Here is a 15,241-nt window from a genome sequence, read left to right as displayed (position 1 = left end):
TCTCTCGCACCATACTTCAGTTCTCTCGCTCTCTCTCTCATAGCCTCACAGGGTTGTAGTTTGTACCGTAATCTCCAAAATTGCTGCATTTTTCTGGAAAATTCATTGTTTTTCTTCTCCTGAAGGTTCATTTCACGCCGTATGGAAATCGGAAGTTTAGCTCCATGAAATGATTTCTGTGATGAGCAACGGATTTGAAGCAAATCGAAGGAACGATTCAGTAGAAGAGACGAAACTTAGGGTTTCCACCACAAACTCCAGTATCTCCCCCGCTGATGGTTCTAGGGTTTCTATGGACGTAAAGAATTCTAGGGCTTCGAATTCGGATTCTAGGGTTTCGAATGTGGAAAGCGAGGGAAATGAAACAACTAAGGTTAGGGACATGAAAGAGGAAGAAGGCGCGAACTCCGTGAAAGCGAATCGGGTTAAGTCGGAGCAGAAAGGTAAGACGACAGCATTAGTTTCTAGTAGAACTGATGTCAAGAAGGGAAAAATGGAGCCTGTTGTTTCTGGATACGATTTGATGCTATCTAAGTTCGATGAGTTTGCAGGGAATGGGAAGAGTTGGTCAGTTGGTTACGGATTTGAAATGGGTGATATGGTGTGGGGGAAGGTGAAATCACACCCTTGGTGGCCAGGTCACATTTTTAGTGAGGCGTTTGCTACTCCTTCCGTACGAAGAAGTAAAAGGGAAGGTCACATTTTAGTGGCTTTTTATGGTGATAGCAGTTATGGCTGGTTTGACCCGGATGAGCTAGTACATTTTGAACCAACTTTTGCTGAAAAATCTATGCAAACTAATGTGAAGAACTTTGTGAAGGCGGTGGAGGAAGGGGTCGATGAGGTGGGCCGGAGGAGTGCTTTAGGTTTGGTTTGTCATTGTAGGAAGAGATACAAATTTCGTTCTGCGGAGGTTAATGGGTTTTTTAGTGTAGATTTTAGTGATCTTGAGAAGAATTGTACTTACTCTGCCAGCCAGATTAAGAAGGCTAGGGAAAGGTTTCAACCGAAAGAGACATTTGACTTTGTGAGGAAGTTGGCATTGAAGCCTAGGAGTAAAGTGCTTGAGACCGATCTTAACTTTGTTAAGAAGAAGGCGACTGTGTTGGCTTATAGGAAGGCAGTGTTTGAGGAATTTGATCCTACCTATGCTGAAGCTTTTGGTGTTATTCCTTCTAAACAAGCACAAGAAGCAGTGGCTCAGCCATTTAGACAGCCTTCTTCAAGAGGTACTATTTCTCTCTTTCTATGTTATATTTAATGCTCTTCTATCAAATCCATCCCCCCCCCCCCCCAAATACGGGGTTTTTTGTGCCACTAGTCTGTATTTAATTTTTGAAGCATTCTCAAGCTCATTATTTGGATGGTACTCCTAGAACTTTAATGCTGTGAAGGGATTGCAGTGTTTTAGCACCTCGAACTCCCATTTGGAGGGAAGTGCTGGTGCTAGGCTACTAGCAGTCACAAGAAATGGGTTTCCAGCTTTTGGTGTTATGCCTCTTGTAGAGTTGAGGCATTCTTTCCTTTCCATATGGGTGTGTTATATTAATCACTTTTCACTAGTATATATTTTACTTGGATTAGATTTATTTTCCAATCGAACACAAATCATTATAAATAAAATATATTTTTGTTGTTTTCTATACCAGTTATTAGTTGTTAAAGTATTACTTGGGATTTTCTACCACACTTGGGTGCTCAATTCCAGCTAACATTTAAATAACATTTGGCAGAAGGTGGCAGTAGCACACAATAAAGGATAAAAAGAGAGAAGGTTGTTTGAGATGGTTTGGTCATGTCTTACGTCGATCTCCTAATGTATCAGATTATCGGTTTGAAATCATAGTGAGGGGAAGTGTTAAAAACAGATGAGGTAGAGCTAAGATTACATGAAATAAGTTGTGTCGAAAGACCTACAAATTCTTGGAGTCCTTGTAGACATAGCGAAAAATAGCGTATAACGGAGGGAAAAAATCTTTATTGGCGATATCAATTAGTTGAGATTGAGTTTTAGTCATGCTGGGATGTTTATTTTAGGTCCAATGTTTGCTAGGAGTATTTTACTCTTCTTGTTGCTGTTGTAACCTAAACTTATTTTTACGGAACTTTTCTGCAATCATTTCTTCAGTGAAAGTGAATATATTTACAATTAAAAAAAGTAAAAGTGAATAAATTCATGCATCCTTACCCCATTAATCTTGAAATTGATGTCGTTAGATCTTGTTGAATTTGTTGACATGAATCAGAAGAAGTTTTGATGACACTTCTAGATAAAGTTTAGAGTTTGGTCCTTTTGTATTTTAGTAGGCATTTGTTTTTTCTTCTCTCCTCTCTCTCTCTGTTATCACCCCCTTTGTGCGTCTCTCTGCATCTTTGATAATCTGGTGTAATGTCTGTGGTGAACCATAAATAGATAACACCGCATTGTTTGCGTCCTGCAGCGAAGGAAAAATGAGGGATAAGCTTGCGTCCTATTTGAGTTACTCATTGGCTTATATCTTCTTCTTTCTTTTTCATTTTTGTCTTTCCTCCACCAATGAGAGGGATTACTCGTCCTGCGTTTATTTCCCACTCTTAAGAATCTCTGTACCTATAAATAAAAAGAAGCTACAGTGCCTTGTGTAAAAAGAATGAGAATTTTATTTTAAAAAAAGTAGCAAATGATGGTCAATTAATTGAAGCGATAATGCAGTACTGAATATGGTTCAGTATGGTTGTGATGTTCAAATAACAAGGCGATACTTACGGCGAGACCATATGGTTGGGTTTTTTATGTGCCAAATAGGAGAAAACAAAAAAGGAGTAAAAAGAAAAGAAAATTGAGAAAAGCAAAAGGGAATTGCAAGATTGGATTTAGTGGTTAAATATGTGTATTTTCCTGCTGTTGTATCTAATTGCACTCTTTGCAGCTAAGGGCTGTTTCTTTGTTCAAAATTTCACCCTGTGAAACACATGCCAAAATTTAGAACTAGCTTTATGCATTCGTGATCGAACCAAAGACTTTGCAGTAGTCATTAGTCAACAGTTAAGTGTTAGATAAAACCATGTAGAAAGCAATTAAATTGGACTGAGGATATGAATCAGTGTCTCAACAGAGATGCAGTCTTCATTTCTTGGGAAGGAATTGTGATATGAAAGTCTTGGTTATAAATTGCTCTGTACAATAGGATTGGTTCCTGTTAGACCTACTTCTCCCTTAATCAAATACGACACACATTGGAATGGACCAAAAAGGAAAGTAAGATAATTTTTTATGAGATAGGGAGTGTAATTTGCAAAAAGTAATATGGGATTAGATTGTTTGACAACAGTAGTATCGTGTGAGAGTCGTTCAAAGAATGAAACGATTTTTGGTAAGGTGAATTTTACAGGACAAAATCTTTCTTTAAAAAACTTAACGAAATAAAAAGGATTTCCTTTTTTCTTCAAACATCCTGTAAAATGGCTGTGGAGGGGTGGTCAAGTTGTCAATATTGTATTTGCTGGTGAATAATTGAATATGAATAGGAGCTTATAGCATTGTGTTGTTATACGCAGAAGAAATGTGGAGTGCAAAAGTATGGGATGGTAAGATCAACTGTTGCCCCTTTTTTGTAGTAAAAATAAATTGCAGTCCAACATTTAACCTAAAGTTGTATGTGGACATAGCATTTTGGGGTGGATATAATTAGCAACTGGCAAAATAAAAAGTGTAGCTCTTTCCTTTCTTGTGTTGAGTTGGGCAAAGAAAATATGACAGTTTATGTGCAAACTGCTCTTTATCCTTGTTTTAAAGTGGTGAAACCCCAGATATCAAAGGAGATTCTTATCTCTTTTTGGCTGTTAAAGTCATGTCCTTCACAATGTTTTTACTTTTCTTTGCACATACAGACACAAAATTGCATTTATATTGCAGATATCAATGTTTTTAGAATTTGTTTGCTTCCATCTTCATATTGGTTATGTTATTGGGATTCTGAGTCTTTAACTTTTCTGGATTTCTTTTTTTCTAATATTAGCTTCACGTTCTTGGTTTTTTTCTATATCTACCTTTTGAATCGTTTGTACCTTTACCTTTTGTTAAATAAGCGATTTATACATTTTTAGCAAAAAGTTCTCACCTTGTTATCAGATTTTGCTCACTTGTGTCTTTTGTGCTTTCACAAATTACAGTTCCTTTGAGTGGCAGATTGGTGCAGGCAGAAACTCTGGGTAAGGGAAAGAGTTCTGCAAAATCTAATAAAATGAAGGACCAAGTTGAGAAAGACAGGTATCTATTTAAACGCAGAGATGAGCCTGGTAACCTGAAAGTCCAAGTTGGTGCAGCACCAGCAGGTTATTCTGACCAGCCCGTTCATCTAGATGGTTCCTCCTTATCAGGAAAAGATGTTTCTCCTAGTGCTGCTGATCACCTGCCTAGTGCATCTGGCTCCACCTTGATTGAGCAGCCATTAAATCCGGCAGCTAATGTGGAAGAACTGCATGGACAGAGACAAACTGAAGATGATGGTACTGATGTTGTGCAGCCTTCTGTGCCTACTGAAGCAAGGCTGCATGCTGGGGGTTCTCGAGTAAAAAAAATCAATAGTGGACCAGATAAGGTCAAGGTTCGTAAACGTTCTGGTGAGGAAGTGAGTGGTGGCAGTAGTCCCTCAACCGAGAGGAAGAAAAAGAAGAAAAAGAAGGCAGAGGTGGGCTTGAATGCAAACTCTAATCATGTGGAGGGACAAGCAGCTGTTTCTTCAGATAGTATGGTGATGGAGAAAGTAGCAAGAGAGCCTGTCCAAGTTCCTTCAGCTTCTAGGGAAGAACTTCAAATGGATATTCAGCAAAAGGGTGATGCCACAGGTAGCTCTGTGCCTGATGGTTTGGTAACAGAAGATGAGGTTCGGGTTAGAAGCAACAATATTGAGCTTCCTCAAGTACTAAGTGATTTACATGCTCTTGCTCTTGATCCATTTTATGGTGTAGAGAGCAGCAATATAAAAACAATACGAGAACTGTTTTTGAAATTCCGGTCTCTTGTCTATCAAAAAAGCTTGGCCTTGTCTGCCTCAGTTGAGAGTGAGTCAAGTACACCCATCAGCAAATCACCTGTTGTCGCCCATATCTCAGACACTGCCCCCACCAATAATGTGAAACAAACATCAAATCTGAAGCCAGAGAAGAATCCTGCCAGGCCTGATGATCCTGCCAAAGGAGGGCGAAAGCGGGGTCCTTCAGATAGGCAAGAGGAAATTGCTGCCAAGAAGAAGAAAAAGATCAATGATGTGAGAGCATTGGCAGCACAAAAGAAGGCTTCCTTGAAGGCTTCAGAAGTTCACCAAGGTGAAAGCAAGGAAATACCTGCCAAAAAACTGGCTTCAACACCAGTGAAAGTCTCGAAGCCAGATATTGGCAAGAAGAAGGAGCCTGACCCAACCATGCTTGTTATGAAGTTTCCACCTAATGGAGCTCTTCCCTCCATTCCTGAGCTGAAGGCTAAGTTTGCCCGTTTTGGAACTATGGATCATTCAGCTACTCGGGTCTTCTGGAAGTCATCCACCTGCCGTTTGGTCTACCAATACAGGGATCATGCAGTGGGGGCCTATAGATTTGCCAGTGCTAGCAATAATTTGTTTGGGAATCCCAATGTGAGATGCTACATCAGAGAAGTGGCAGCCGAAGCACAAGACACAGAAACTACCAAGGTGCCAAGGGAAGATGTTGCCGCCGAGACTTCTGCAGCAAAAGATGGGGCAGCTGATTCGAGGTCCTCAACAATGCCTGGGCAGCTGAAATCATGTCTAAAGAAACCCCCAGGTGAGGAAGGGCCAATGACCAATGGTGGTAATGGTAGTAATAGGGCATCACCCCGTGTAAAATTTATGTTGGATGAAGCTATTATTAGAGGTGAGCAGACAAATGATAGTAGGACCGTCAACGATGCTAGTAGTATTGCTGATCGAAGTGCATCTTCTAGTTCTAATATCAACAATTATACAACTCAGTCGTCCACGCTCCCTCTTCCTACTGCTCAATATGCCAATGCACCAAATGATGTTCACTTTACTCATCAAGTAGCCCATAGAAACGTGCCCAATTATAACAATCAAGTGTCCGTTCCTGAAGTCGACATTTCACAACAAATGCTAGGCCTTCTCACCAGGTGTAGTGACATTGTGACCGATCTGACGGGTTTATTGGGCTATGTCCCTTACCATCCCCTTTAATTGGCTCATGATTTTTGGAAGGCTTTTGGCCAGCACCAATCATCAACGCAATGCACAACGTTAGCGTTTGGAATGTCCGAAGAGCACTTCTTAAGCAAAGGACGCAGATTAAAATCTGCATATGATAAGGGAGCAGCCAGCGTGGAAATTGGAATTACTTAAAAATGCCCCGATTGTGTACTATCAGACAACCTGTATCGAAGAATGATTTATAGTGATCTTGTTTTTTTTTACTAGTCTACCCCCTGCCCATTCCCACCACACGGCCTCTCCTTGAGACGCTATGAATTGACATGTTATACGATTGAAACTATGTAAAACTGTTCAGAAGTTGGCATGCAGGAATTAAAGAATCAAAGTGGTATCTTGGGAAATAGGAGAGAATTAACAAATGGTCAACTGAAACAGAGGCATAAAAGAATGTGAACTCTCAGTTTTTTAGATGAAAAAACAAAATTAGGATTTTAATTTATATACACCGATAGTATAAAGAATTTTTGCACCATCGGGTCAATTGAATTAATTATAGTAGGTTGTTCTTTTACCTTTTAGGTTATTATAGAATGCTTGCTACGAAGATTTATTTATTCTTGTAAGTGAATTTAACTTGACGTTGCAAAAAAATTATAAACTGATAGTACATTGGAATTAAATTCTCACCTCTTTCGATAATTAAAAGTTTTTGTAGTGAAGTAATATCCCTCTTTTCACGATAGAGCTCTGATGTTGAATCGTAGACGAATTTATAATTTCTTTCTCGTTTTTTTTCTTCTTTAAGTATATTTAAGTAAAGAGCAATGCATAGGTAAGTAAGCTTATTAAGTTAGATAAAGTAAGAATTATCTTTACTGTCGCTGACTTTCACGTTGGGAAGGGGCACCTTAAAACTCCGGTAAAATCCCAGAAATTAGAGACTGGGAATAAAGGGATCTGATTGAGTTACTCTACTAATTTCATACTGCCTACAGTCCGAACTAAAAATATTGAAATATAAATTAGTTTGTATTTGATTCAATTTGAAATTAAGTGTATTCCGATAATAAACTCATTTTTAGTATTAGCATTAGGGTGTACATGGATCGGGTTGGTTCGGTTTTTATCAAAACTAAACCAAACCTACTATATTGGTTTGGATTGGTTTGGTTTTATCGGATTTTTTTTTCTTTTTTTGTTATATGAATATTATTTCAATATTATTTTGTTAAAGTTATAGATAAAGTGTTGATAAGTGAATATATGTTTAGTAAAAATTAAAAACAAATGATAAACCTATGATCTATTAAATATTCTTATGGAAGAATTTTTTTTGTAACACATGACAATTATTTTCTTAGTCGTCTAACAATAAATTTTCATTGATGTACGCTTTCAAGGTTAATCAAATTTAATAATTAAACATAAAAATCAATATGATGCCTAAATAATGATATGCTCTATTTAATTTTAAATTATCGAAATACCATTTCAAATTCAAAAAGATATAAGAAATCTTGACATATGAATATGGAAGAACAAAGAGATGATTAACGCATTTGAATAACACTTGATAAGAAAGTGATACAACTCATTATTTAAGGTAAATAAAGATGAATGAACTTCATAGTTCTATTAAATATTACATCACATGAGAGGATCCCAAATATTTCTAAATATTTTTTAAAGAAAATTCTATATAAAGTCTTAAAAGTATATATAAAAAATATATATTTATATGTTGATTTGGTTTGGATTAATTTACTCAATACCAAACCAAATCAAACCAAACCTAATTGGGTTTTTTAATCCGTTTGGTTTGATTTTTCGATTTGATGCGGTTTTTCAGTTCGGTTTGAACGCCCCTAATTAGCATCAACGGCTTGTTTTTCACTTTTTTTGCGTCTATCCGTAGCTACTTATTTATAAAATAAACTTCTATCACTTAAAGAATAATTTCAACCCTTGGTGCTTAAAAATAATTAAATCCAGCTTAGCTAAACGGCTTCTATATCGTTACAGATTAAGATAACACTACTAGCCTATGTCTTAAAAACTTTTTTTTCCTTCATATTTTCGATTAAGCAAATAAAGTACACTGTTGTTTATAATGTTTTTCTTTAATTCTTATGTTTTTATCTTTTTATTTAACAGAATACTAAAACTAAAAAGTTCTAGAATCTTCCGTCTAGTTACCGACTCTCATTATGAGCCCGTTTGGCCAAGCTGTCTGATTATTTTGAAAAATGCTTTTTTACATAAGTATTTTAAAAAAAAAAAATACTTTTACAAAATAACAATTTGTGTTTGGCTAATTTCTTGAGTAGTGCTTTTTGCAAACTCATTGTGTTTGGCCAATCTTTCCAAAAAGTACTTTTAAGTAGGGTTGTTCATGGACCGGATTGATTCGATTTTTATCAAAACCAAATAAAAATAACTACATCAGTTTGGATTGGTTCGGTTTTGTCGAATTTTTTTGTTACATGAATATTTTTCAATCTTACTTTGGTATAGTTATAGATAAAGTTTTAATAAGTGAATATATATTTAGTAAAAATTTAAAATATTGAACAACATATGATCTATTAAAATATTCTTATGGGAGAATTTTCTTAGTAACACATGATAATTATTTTCTTAGTTGTCTAACAATAATTTTTTTTGTTAATGTACACTTCAAGATTAACCGAATTTAATAATTAAACATAAAAATCAAGATGATACCTAAATAATTATATATTCTATTTAATTCTAAAGTAAATTCGAAAAAAATATAAGAAATCTTGACATATGAATATGGAAGAACAAAGAGATGATTGACGCATTTCAGTAACACTTAATTAAAAAGTGATACAACCCATTATTTATAGTAAATAAAAATAAATGCACTTTATAGTTCTATTAAATATTACATCTCATGGGAGGATCTCGAATATTTTTACATTTTAAAAAAATCAATATAAAGACTTAAAAGTATATATAAAATTATATGTTTATATGTCGGTTTGGTTTGAATTTTTTTACTCAATACGAAACCAAATCAGACCAAATCTAGTCGGGTTTTTTAATCGTTTTGGTTTGATTTTTTTGTTCGGTTTGAACACTCCTACTTTTAAGTATGAAATTACGAAAAGGGACAGTAAAAGTTTAGTTTGCAATTAGTATTATAAAAAAAAGAAAAATAAATTTGAATATTTATTATAAAAGAATTAGTTAAAATATAAAATATAAAGTAAAAATATAAATTAAAAGTTCTAATCAATATAAAATATAGTTATTCCAAAGCAGTAATATTGAGTATCTAGTATTACTTATCGTTTATATGATAATTTAAATATATAAAAATATATTATTCAATATAATTAAAAATCTACTCTTAGTAATAGGAGAAAGTGAATAAAAGTATGATTGAAATAAAAAGAGAAGAAAAGTATGGTAGAAGGAAAAAGGAAAAGAAAAATATTAAATGAGAAATAATTTGAAAAATATAAATTTATTGTAAGGTCATTTTTGTCTTGAACAAATTAATTTTCTGCTTCAGCTTCTGCTTTTCGGAAGAAGCTAAAATTTGTAATTTCTTCCCAAAGATAGAAAAACTACTTCGGCAACTGTTCAAAAGTACTTTTTTATCTTGGCCAAACAATTCAACTTTTTTAAAAAACTGATTTTTATAATTAAAAAAAAGTACTTTTAACGACCTAGAAACTCGGTGAAACAAGATCTAAAGCTAGAACGTCTCGCCACGCCCTTTTGACTTTCAAAATTATGATCCCATTTATTTCACAATATCGGTGTGAAATTGCTCTTAGTGCAAGTGAAGAATCCAATTCCATCACCATAGATGTCACCATTTTGTGATCGTAAATTAATAGAAGACTTTTAAATTTTGACCAGACATATAAATCTCCCAAGATATGATTATACTTAAAATCGTTAGATACGATTTTAGCGCATCTCACAAATTATTTTTAAAACAAAGCGCATTCGGTAATGCTATTCCTGTTTTCAAATATTCGTAATTTGTGTGGTTTTAGCTGGGCAGAAAAAAGAAAATTAGAAATGCAACAAAAATCTACATAAAGATCGACCTTTTTTTTAATACATATTTTGTCAAGAAAAAAAACATTTTTCATGTATAAATTGGACTTCCACAGAGTGGTCAAGAAATTTTAGAGCTTGTGATTTTATGACCATTTAAAATTCCTTTAGTTATATAGCTTTTCACATGAGATTTTTATGTTAAAACGCAATAGTACAATAATTTAAAATGAAAAGAATCTTTATAGTTGGAGTAGTTAATTTTTCCTATTTAATTTAATACTCTGATATCATGCCTTCGAAATTTCCTCAGAATTTTGTAGATTATTCCGTAAGGCCGTTAGTGGATATTCTAAATTTCCACACGCAGTTGACGCGAAGTTTGGTCTGACTTGGGCGCTTAAGATAAGGAAAAGGGATAAATACTATTCTGATGGGGATAACGCGTCTACTATTTTATTAAGCAACAATATCATAATCCCGTAGGACACTCTCGCTTTTTCTGGATATCGAAACCCATTCAGAAAAGCAAATTAATTCCACTCACTAATATATGGACCCAATGTAAGTATGTAACCATCAAATCGTGTACTTGCAGTTGACACTCGAACTAGATACCTTCTTTAAAAAAAAAATAGATACCTTCTTTTTACATAGTAAAAGTAAGGGTCGAAAATAGACCAAGTGGACGGGTAATAAGATTTTAAATTTTTTGGCACTGCATTTTGATTTGTAATCCTTTAACAAATTGTTTGGTCAATCTTCTAAAATCAACTTATTTTGAGAAGTGTTTTTCTCAAAAATATTTTTTAAAAAATATTTTTGATGAGAAACAGCTCGTATTTGGCTACTTAGTTTGAAAAATACTTTTAAACTGTAATTAGTATTGCCAAACTTTAAAAAAAAAATTAAATTTATTTTTCTCAAAAATACTTTTCGAAAAAAGGGGAGAAGCTATTTTTTTTCTGTTTCTAAAAAAATGTTTCTACTTTTATTTAAAAGCACTTTTTTTGTTCTAAAAGCTTGACCAAATATCTTAATTTTGAAGAAAAAAATAAATTACTTTAAGCTTTGCGTAATAGGCTACAAATATGCTCCTTCAGAAATACTAGTATTGATATTGAATTAAAGAAGGGCGCGACAAAAATCTGACCCTGAATTCACTGTAATTGCTTACTAACCAATTAACCGCTTTATTTGGTGCTGACGAGGAAAAAACACTAATTTATTATTGGGGCTAAATATCCTTTAATCCAACCTAGTGGAGAGTCGGTTCATGCGAACCTTCTTCGTCTTTTCCTTCCTTCATCATTATCCTTTCCCTATAAATAAAACTCTTTCTTTCCCCCATAAACAGAGTCACAACAAACAGAATATCACAATATAAAACACTTTCCTCACGACTATTTTCTCATTCTCCCACTTCCTTTCTTTGCTAGTTCAACAATCCAAAACAATGGAGTTACGTCCATTAGATATCAAAGTTATTGCCGCAGACGGCATAAAGAATGTCAATACTTTCTCTAAAATGGATGTCTATGTTGAAGTTTCCATCTCTTATCCTAGCAATACCAATAAGCAAAAAACTTTCGTCCACAAAAATAGTGGCACAAATCCTAAGTGGAATCACTCTATGAAATTCACTCTAGTTGAAACTTCCCTCACAAAACCAGGGCTTTACCTCATCTTTCGTCTCAAATCTGAACGTACCTTAGGAGACACAAAAATTGGTGAAGTCTCTGTTCCTATTCATGATCTCTTTAATCAGTCTACTTCTAATGGCACAGCTGAGAAGTTTGTTGAATATCCAGTGATAACAGAGAGCGGAAAACCAAAGGGTACTTTGAAATTTTCTTACAAATTTGGTGAAAAATTTACAGCGGCTGATCAAAAGAAAGATGTAAATCATGAGCCTGTTACTGCTTATCCTGCACCACCACATGCTGCTGGTGCATCATATGGTATGGCTTATAATCAGCAAAATCCCGGATATGCGTATCCTCCTCCTCCTCCTCCTCCTCCTCAAACTTCTTATGGTGGGTATCCACACACTGGATACCCACCTGCTGGTGGTGCACCTGGTTATGGATACCCGCAACCACAACCTGGTTACGGGTATCCACCCGTACAACAACCTGGATACGGATATCCACCGGTGCAACAACCTAAGAAAAAGAACAAGTTTGGTGGAATGGGAGGTGGATTAGGTTTGGGATTGGGTGCTGGTTTGCTTGGTGGTTTGTTGGTGGGAGATATGGTTTCGGATGTTGGAGAGATGGCTGCTTATGATGATGGCTACGGGGATGCCATGGGAGATATGGGTGGCTTTGATTTTTAGTTTATTTTTGGTGCTTTGTAATTTTTTTTTTTTTTTTTTTTGTTCTTTGGAGATATAATAAATTTGAGTACTTTGTATATTTTGGAAGATTTTTTAATCGTTTAGATCTTGAATTGCAGTGTCATTGACTGCTTCTTCTTAGGATTTTCTAACTGAATATGCTTTTAGTTCCTAAGACTACTTGTTATATTTTTATTTAATTATCTTGGGTACAATTTCGTACAAGAGTTTCCCTACACCCCGACCTTACAATTATCAAGTTTCTCGGTGTCAAAATATGCAAACATGCAGAACGCTGCGCAACTAGTTTAGATGAGATATAACACTGCAGAAATGCAAAGTCGCTGTCTTGATATGCAAACATGCAGAACGCTGCGCAGAAACGCAAAAACACTGAAAATGCAGAATGCTGCACAGCAATCCTGTGCAGAAATACATAAACAGGTTCGAAAATGCAAAAAGAACTACAGAAACCAAACAACAAAGTGGTAACAGTTCCTTACAACCAAATTCCTGAGGCACTTAAGTCTATAATACCATGTAATAGAAAGTAAGCAAATTAAATATTGCTGTGGTGGAAAAGCAAGAAAGTTTTTTTTTTTTTTTTTAGTATTTTCACTAGAGCAAGCCCAGCCTTTAAACTAACATGATCTTTATATAATATTTTCACTAGAGCAAGTCCAGCCCAACCCGTGATTTAGCAGGACTAGGTTAGAATTTTTGGAGCCCATTTTAAAACGAGGCTTTTAAGTCCGGCCCGAGTAAGCCCGTGGCACGTGAAGCTTGACTAAGGCTGGGCTGGGGCCGGCCCGTGGGCCTAATAAAAATACGTATTTAAAATATATAAAATATAAAAAGTATATGACACAAAAAATAAGAAGAAGAGTATCCCAAGCTTAAAGTTTATTAAGCTCATCATATTAAAAGATCAAAGTCTTAAAACGTTAATTAGTTTTAAAAATTTAATTATTCTTAATATTTAACTAATTAATATTGCATACATATTATAGATGTAGACGAAAGTGAAGATATTAAGACAATCTTCTCACAAGCGGATTCAAATGTGTTTGATGAAGATGGTATGTTGGATATCCCATAAGCGTCATGGACGTTCTCTTGAATAATTTGTTTTGAGTTTTGACTTTTAGTGAATGAAATAAAGTCTTATCTTTTACTTTTTTAGTATTTATTGTGATATATTGGAATAGTATAAAAAGTTATTAAGTTTTGTGAAATTTTTCCAATAAGATTTTTTTAACTTTTAAATATTTATCTTTTTTAGGTTAGAACTTAAATAAAAAATATAAAATTATATTTTAAAAAAATGATGGGCCCCACCACATAGGGCTGACAAATATAAGGCCAACCAAAATGATGGGCTAGCCCAGCCCAGTCCATCAATTACTAAAGCCCACGTGGGCCCATATTGGCATTTCACAAAGGATATGCAGATATTAACGAGGACAGAAATACAAGTCCTACTGAAACCCAAACTCAACAACAACCATGTATACTGATCTAGTGTAAACAACCTTACTATTTGTTGCATACTCATCTAATTAGTCATCAATTACCATTGAAATAGTCTTCAAATGAAGGATTCGTAGATAAATGAACAGCAAAAGCAATGGTCATATTCTGAAATACGAGATGCATTTATAAAGAGGCAATGCAGAACTAAATCAGAAACAAAAGCAAATCAAATTGAAAGAAGATTGAAGCTACAAACTGTGTAATAGATAGAATGAAATTGTTGCAGTATCAGAATTTCAATCTTTCGTAACTAAATATCATTATAGGAATTCCAAAAGCTTCAGTAATAGCTAATTTCACAGATGTTCCTAACAAAATATGATTATATTCTAAGAACATAATTACATAATCGATCAAAAGAGGCATTTTCAGTTCACCTCTCTATGAATTATACAATGTCAAATGGTTTTAAATACTATGCACATACCACTTAAAGCTAACATTCAAGACTCCCTTGCTGGTAGTGGCACAGCCTACACCACTTGATCACATCACTCTCGGATAACTTACAGTGCAACTCCTTCCCTCCTTGTCAAACTTCAGCTATACTTGAAGTAATGCATATGTAAAGTACCATGTTGGACTGCAAAAACACAGTCATGCTTACTGTTACGCGGCGCCTTCCTGAAGTTCCTTGGAAGGGCGACGTAAGGCTAAGCAACCGATGTCAGTACGGTTGCTGTCCGCCAACTGAGGTCCCCTCCGTACGCTAGACTAGATTGTCAGTGCCGTACGGGAAAACCAATGTCATGAGCAATTGAAAGAGAGCAGAAAAGAGAATTGAGAATGAAAGAAAGCTTGATTGCATTGAATGAAAGCTATTACAGAAAACAAGACGGTGTCGGGGGGGAGAGACACCAGTACAGAGAATTGTTTGCTTGCTTGAAAGTTTTGATTGCTTGGTCCCCCTTAATAATGCTTAAAAAAATAAACCAAAGTTACATGACTAGATCTATGAAAGCTGGAAAATCACACTTAAAGAAAATGCAGCAAAACTACTCTATATTTACAATGAAAAGGACTTAATCTTCTACAAAGCAGCAACAAGTCCGTTGGCAGCAACTTTGTCTTTAGCATCAGGGTCTGCGCGCGCGGCATTGTCTATGCGCGCGGCGCTGTTGGCATCTACCTGTGGCTGGGCGCTGGCGATGGCTATCGGTGGGGCGAC

General features: G+C 35.1%; 2 protein-coding genes across 2 annotated transcripts; both read left to right on the top strand.

Moving 5' to 3' along the window:
• On the top strand, positions 1 to 6,549 carry LOC104087003 (PWWP domain-containing protein 1). The gene is made up of 2 exons (XM_009591383.4): positions 1 to 1,229; positions 4,153 to 6,549. The coding sequence occupies exons 1-2, from the start codon at positions 170 to 172 to the stop codon at positions 6,189 to 6,191; spliced, it is 3,099 nt and encodes a 1,032-aa protein (XP_009589678.1). The 5' UTR covers positions 1 to 169; the 3' UTR covers positions 6,192 to 6,549.
• Positions 6,550 to 11,548: 4,999 nt separating this feature from the next.
• On the top strand, positions 11,549 to 12,619 carry LOC104087002 (protein SRC2-like). Its single transcript, XM_009591382.4, has one exon. It carries the CDS (start codon positions 11,659 to 11,661, stop codon positions 12,538 to 12,540), a length of 882 nt encoding a protein of 293 aa, XP_009589677.1. The 5' UTR covers positions 11,549 to 11,658; the 3' UTR covers positions 12,541 to 12,619.
• Positions 12,620 to 15,241: the final 2,622 nt, after the last annotated feature.

Source organism: Nicotiana tomentosiformis, chromosome 1, assembly GCF_000390325.3.
Source record: "Nicotiana tomentosiformis chromosome 1, ASM39032v3, whole genome shotgun sequence".
NCBI classification, from domain to species: domain Eukaryota; kingdom Viridiplantae; phylum Streptophyta; class Magnoliopsida; order Solanales; family Solanaceae; genus Nicotiana; species Nicotiana tomentosiformis.
The sequence above is the reverse complement of the archived record's forward strand: the minus strand, read 5'-3'. Positions and strand labels throughout refer to the sequence as shown.

Coding starts and splice junctions, on each gene's coding strand:
- LOC104087002 (XM_009591382.4), top strand. CDS start 11,659: ATGGAGTTACGTCCATTAGATATCAAAGTTATTGCCGCAGACGGCATA.
- LOC104087003 (XM_009591383.4), top strand. CDS start 170: ATGATTTCTGTGATGAGCAACGGATTTGAAGCAAATCGAAGGAACGAT. Junction 1,230..4,152: donor TAGACAGCCTTCTTCAAGAG/GTACTATTTCTC, acceptor CACAAATTACAG/TTCCTTTGAGTGGCAGATTG.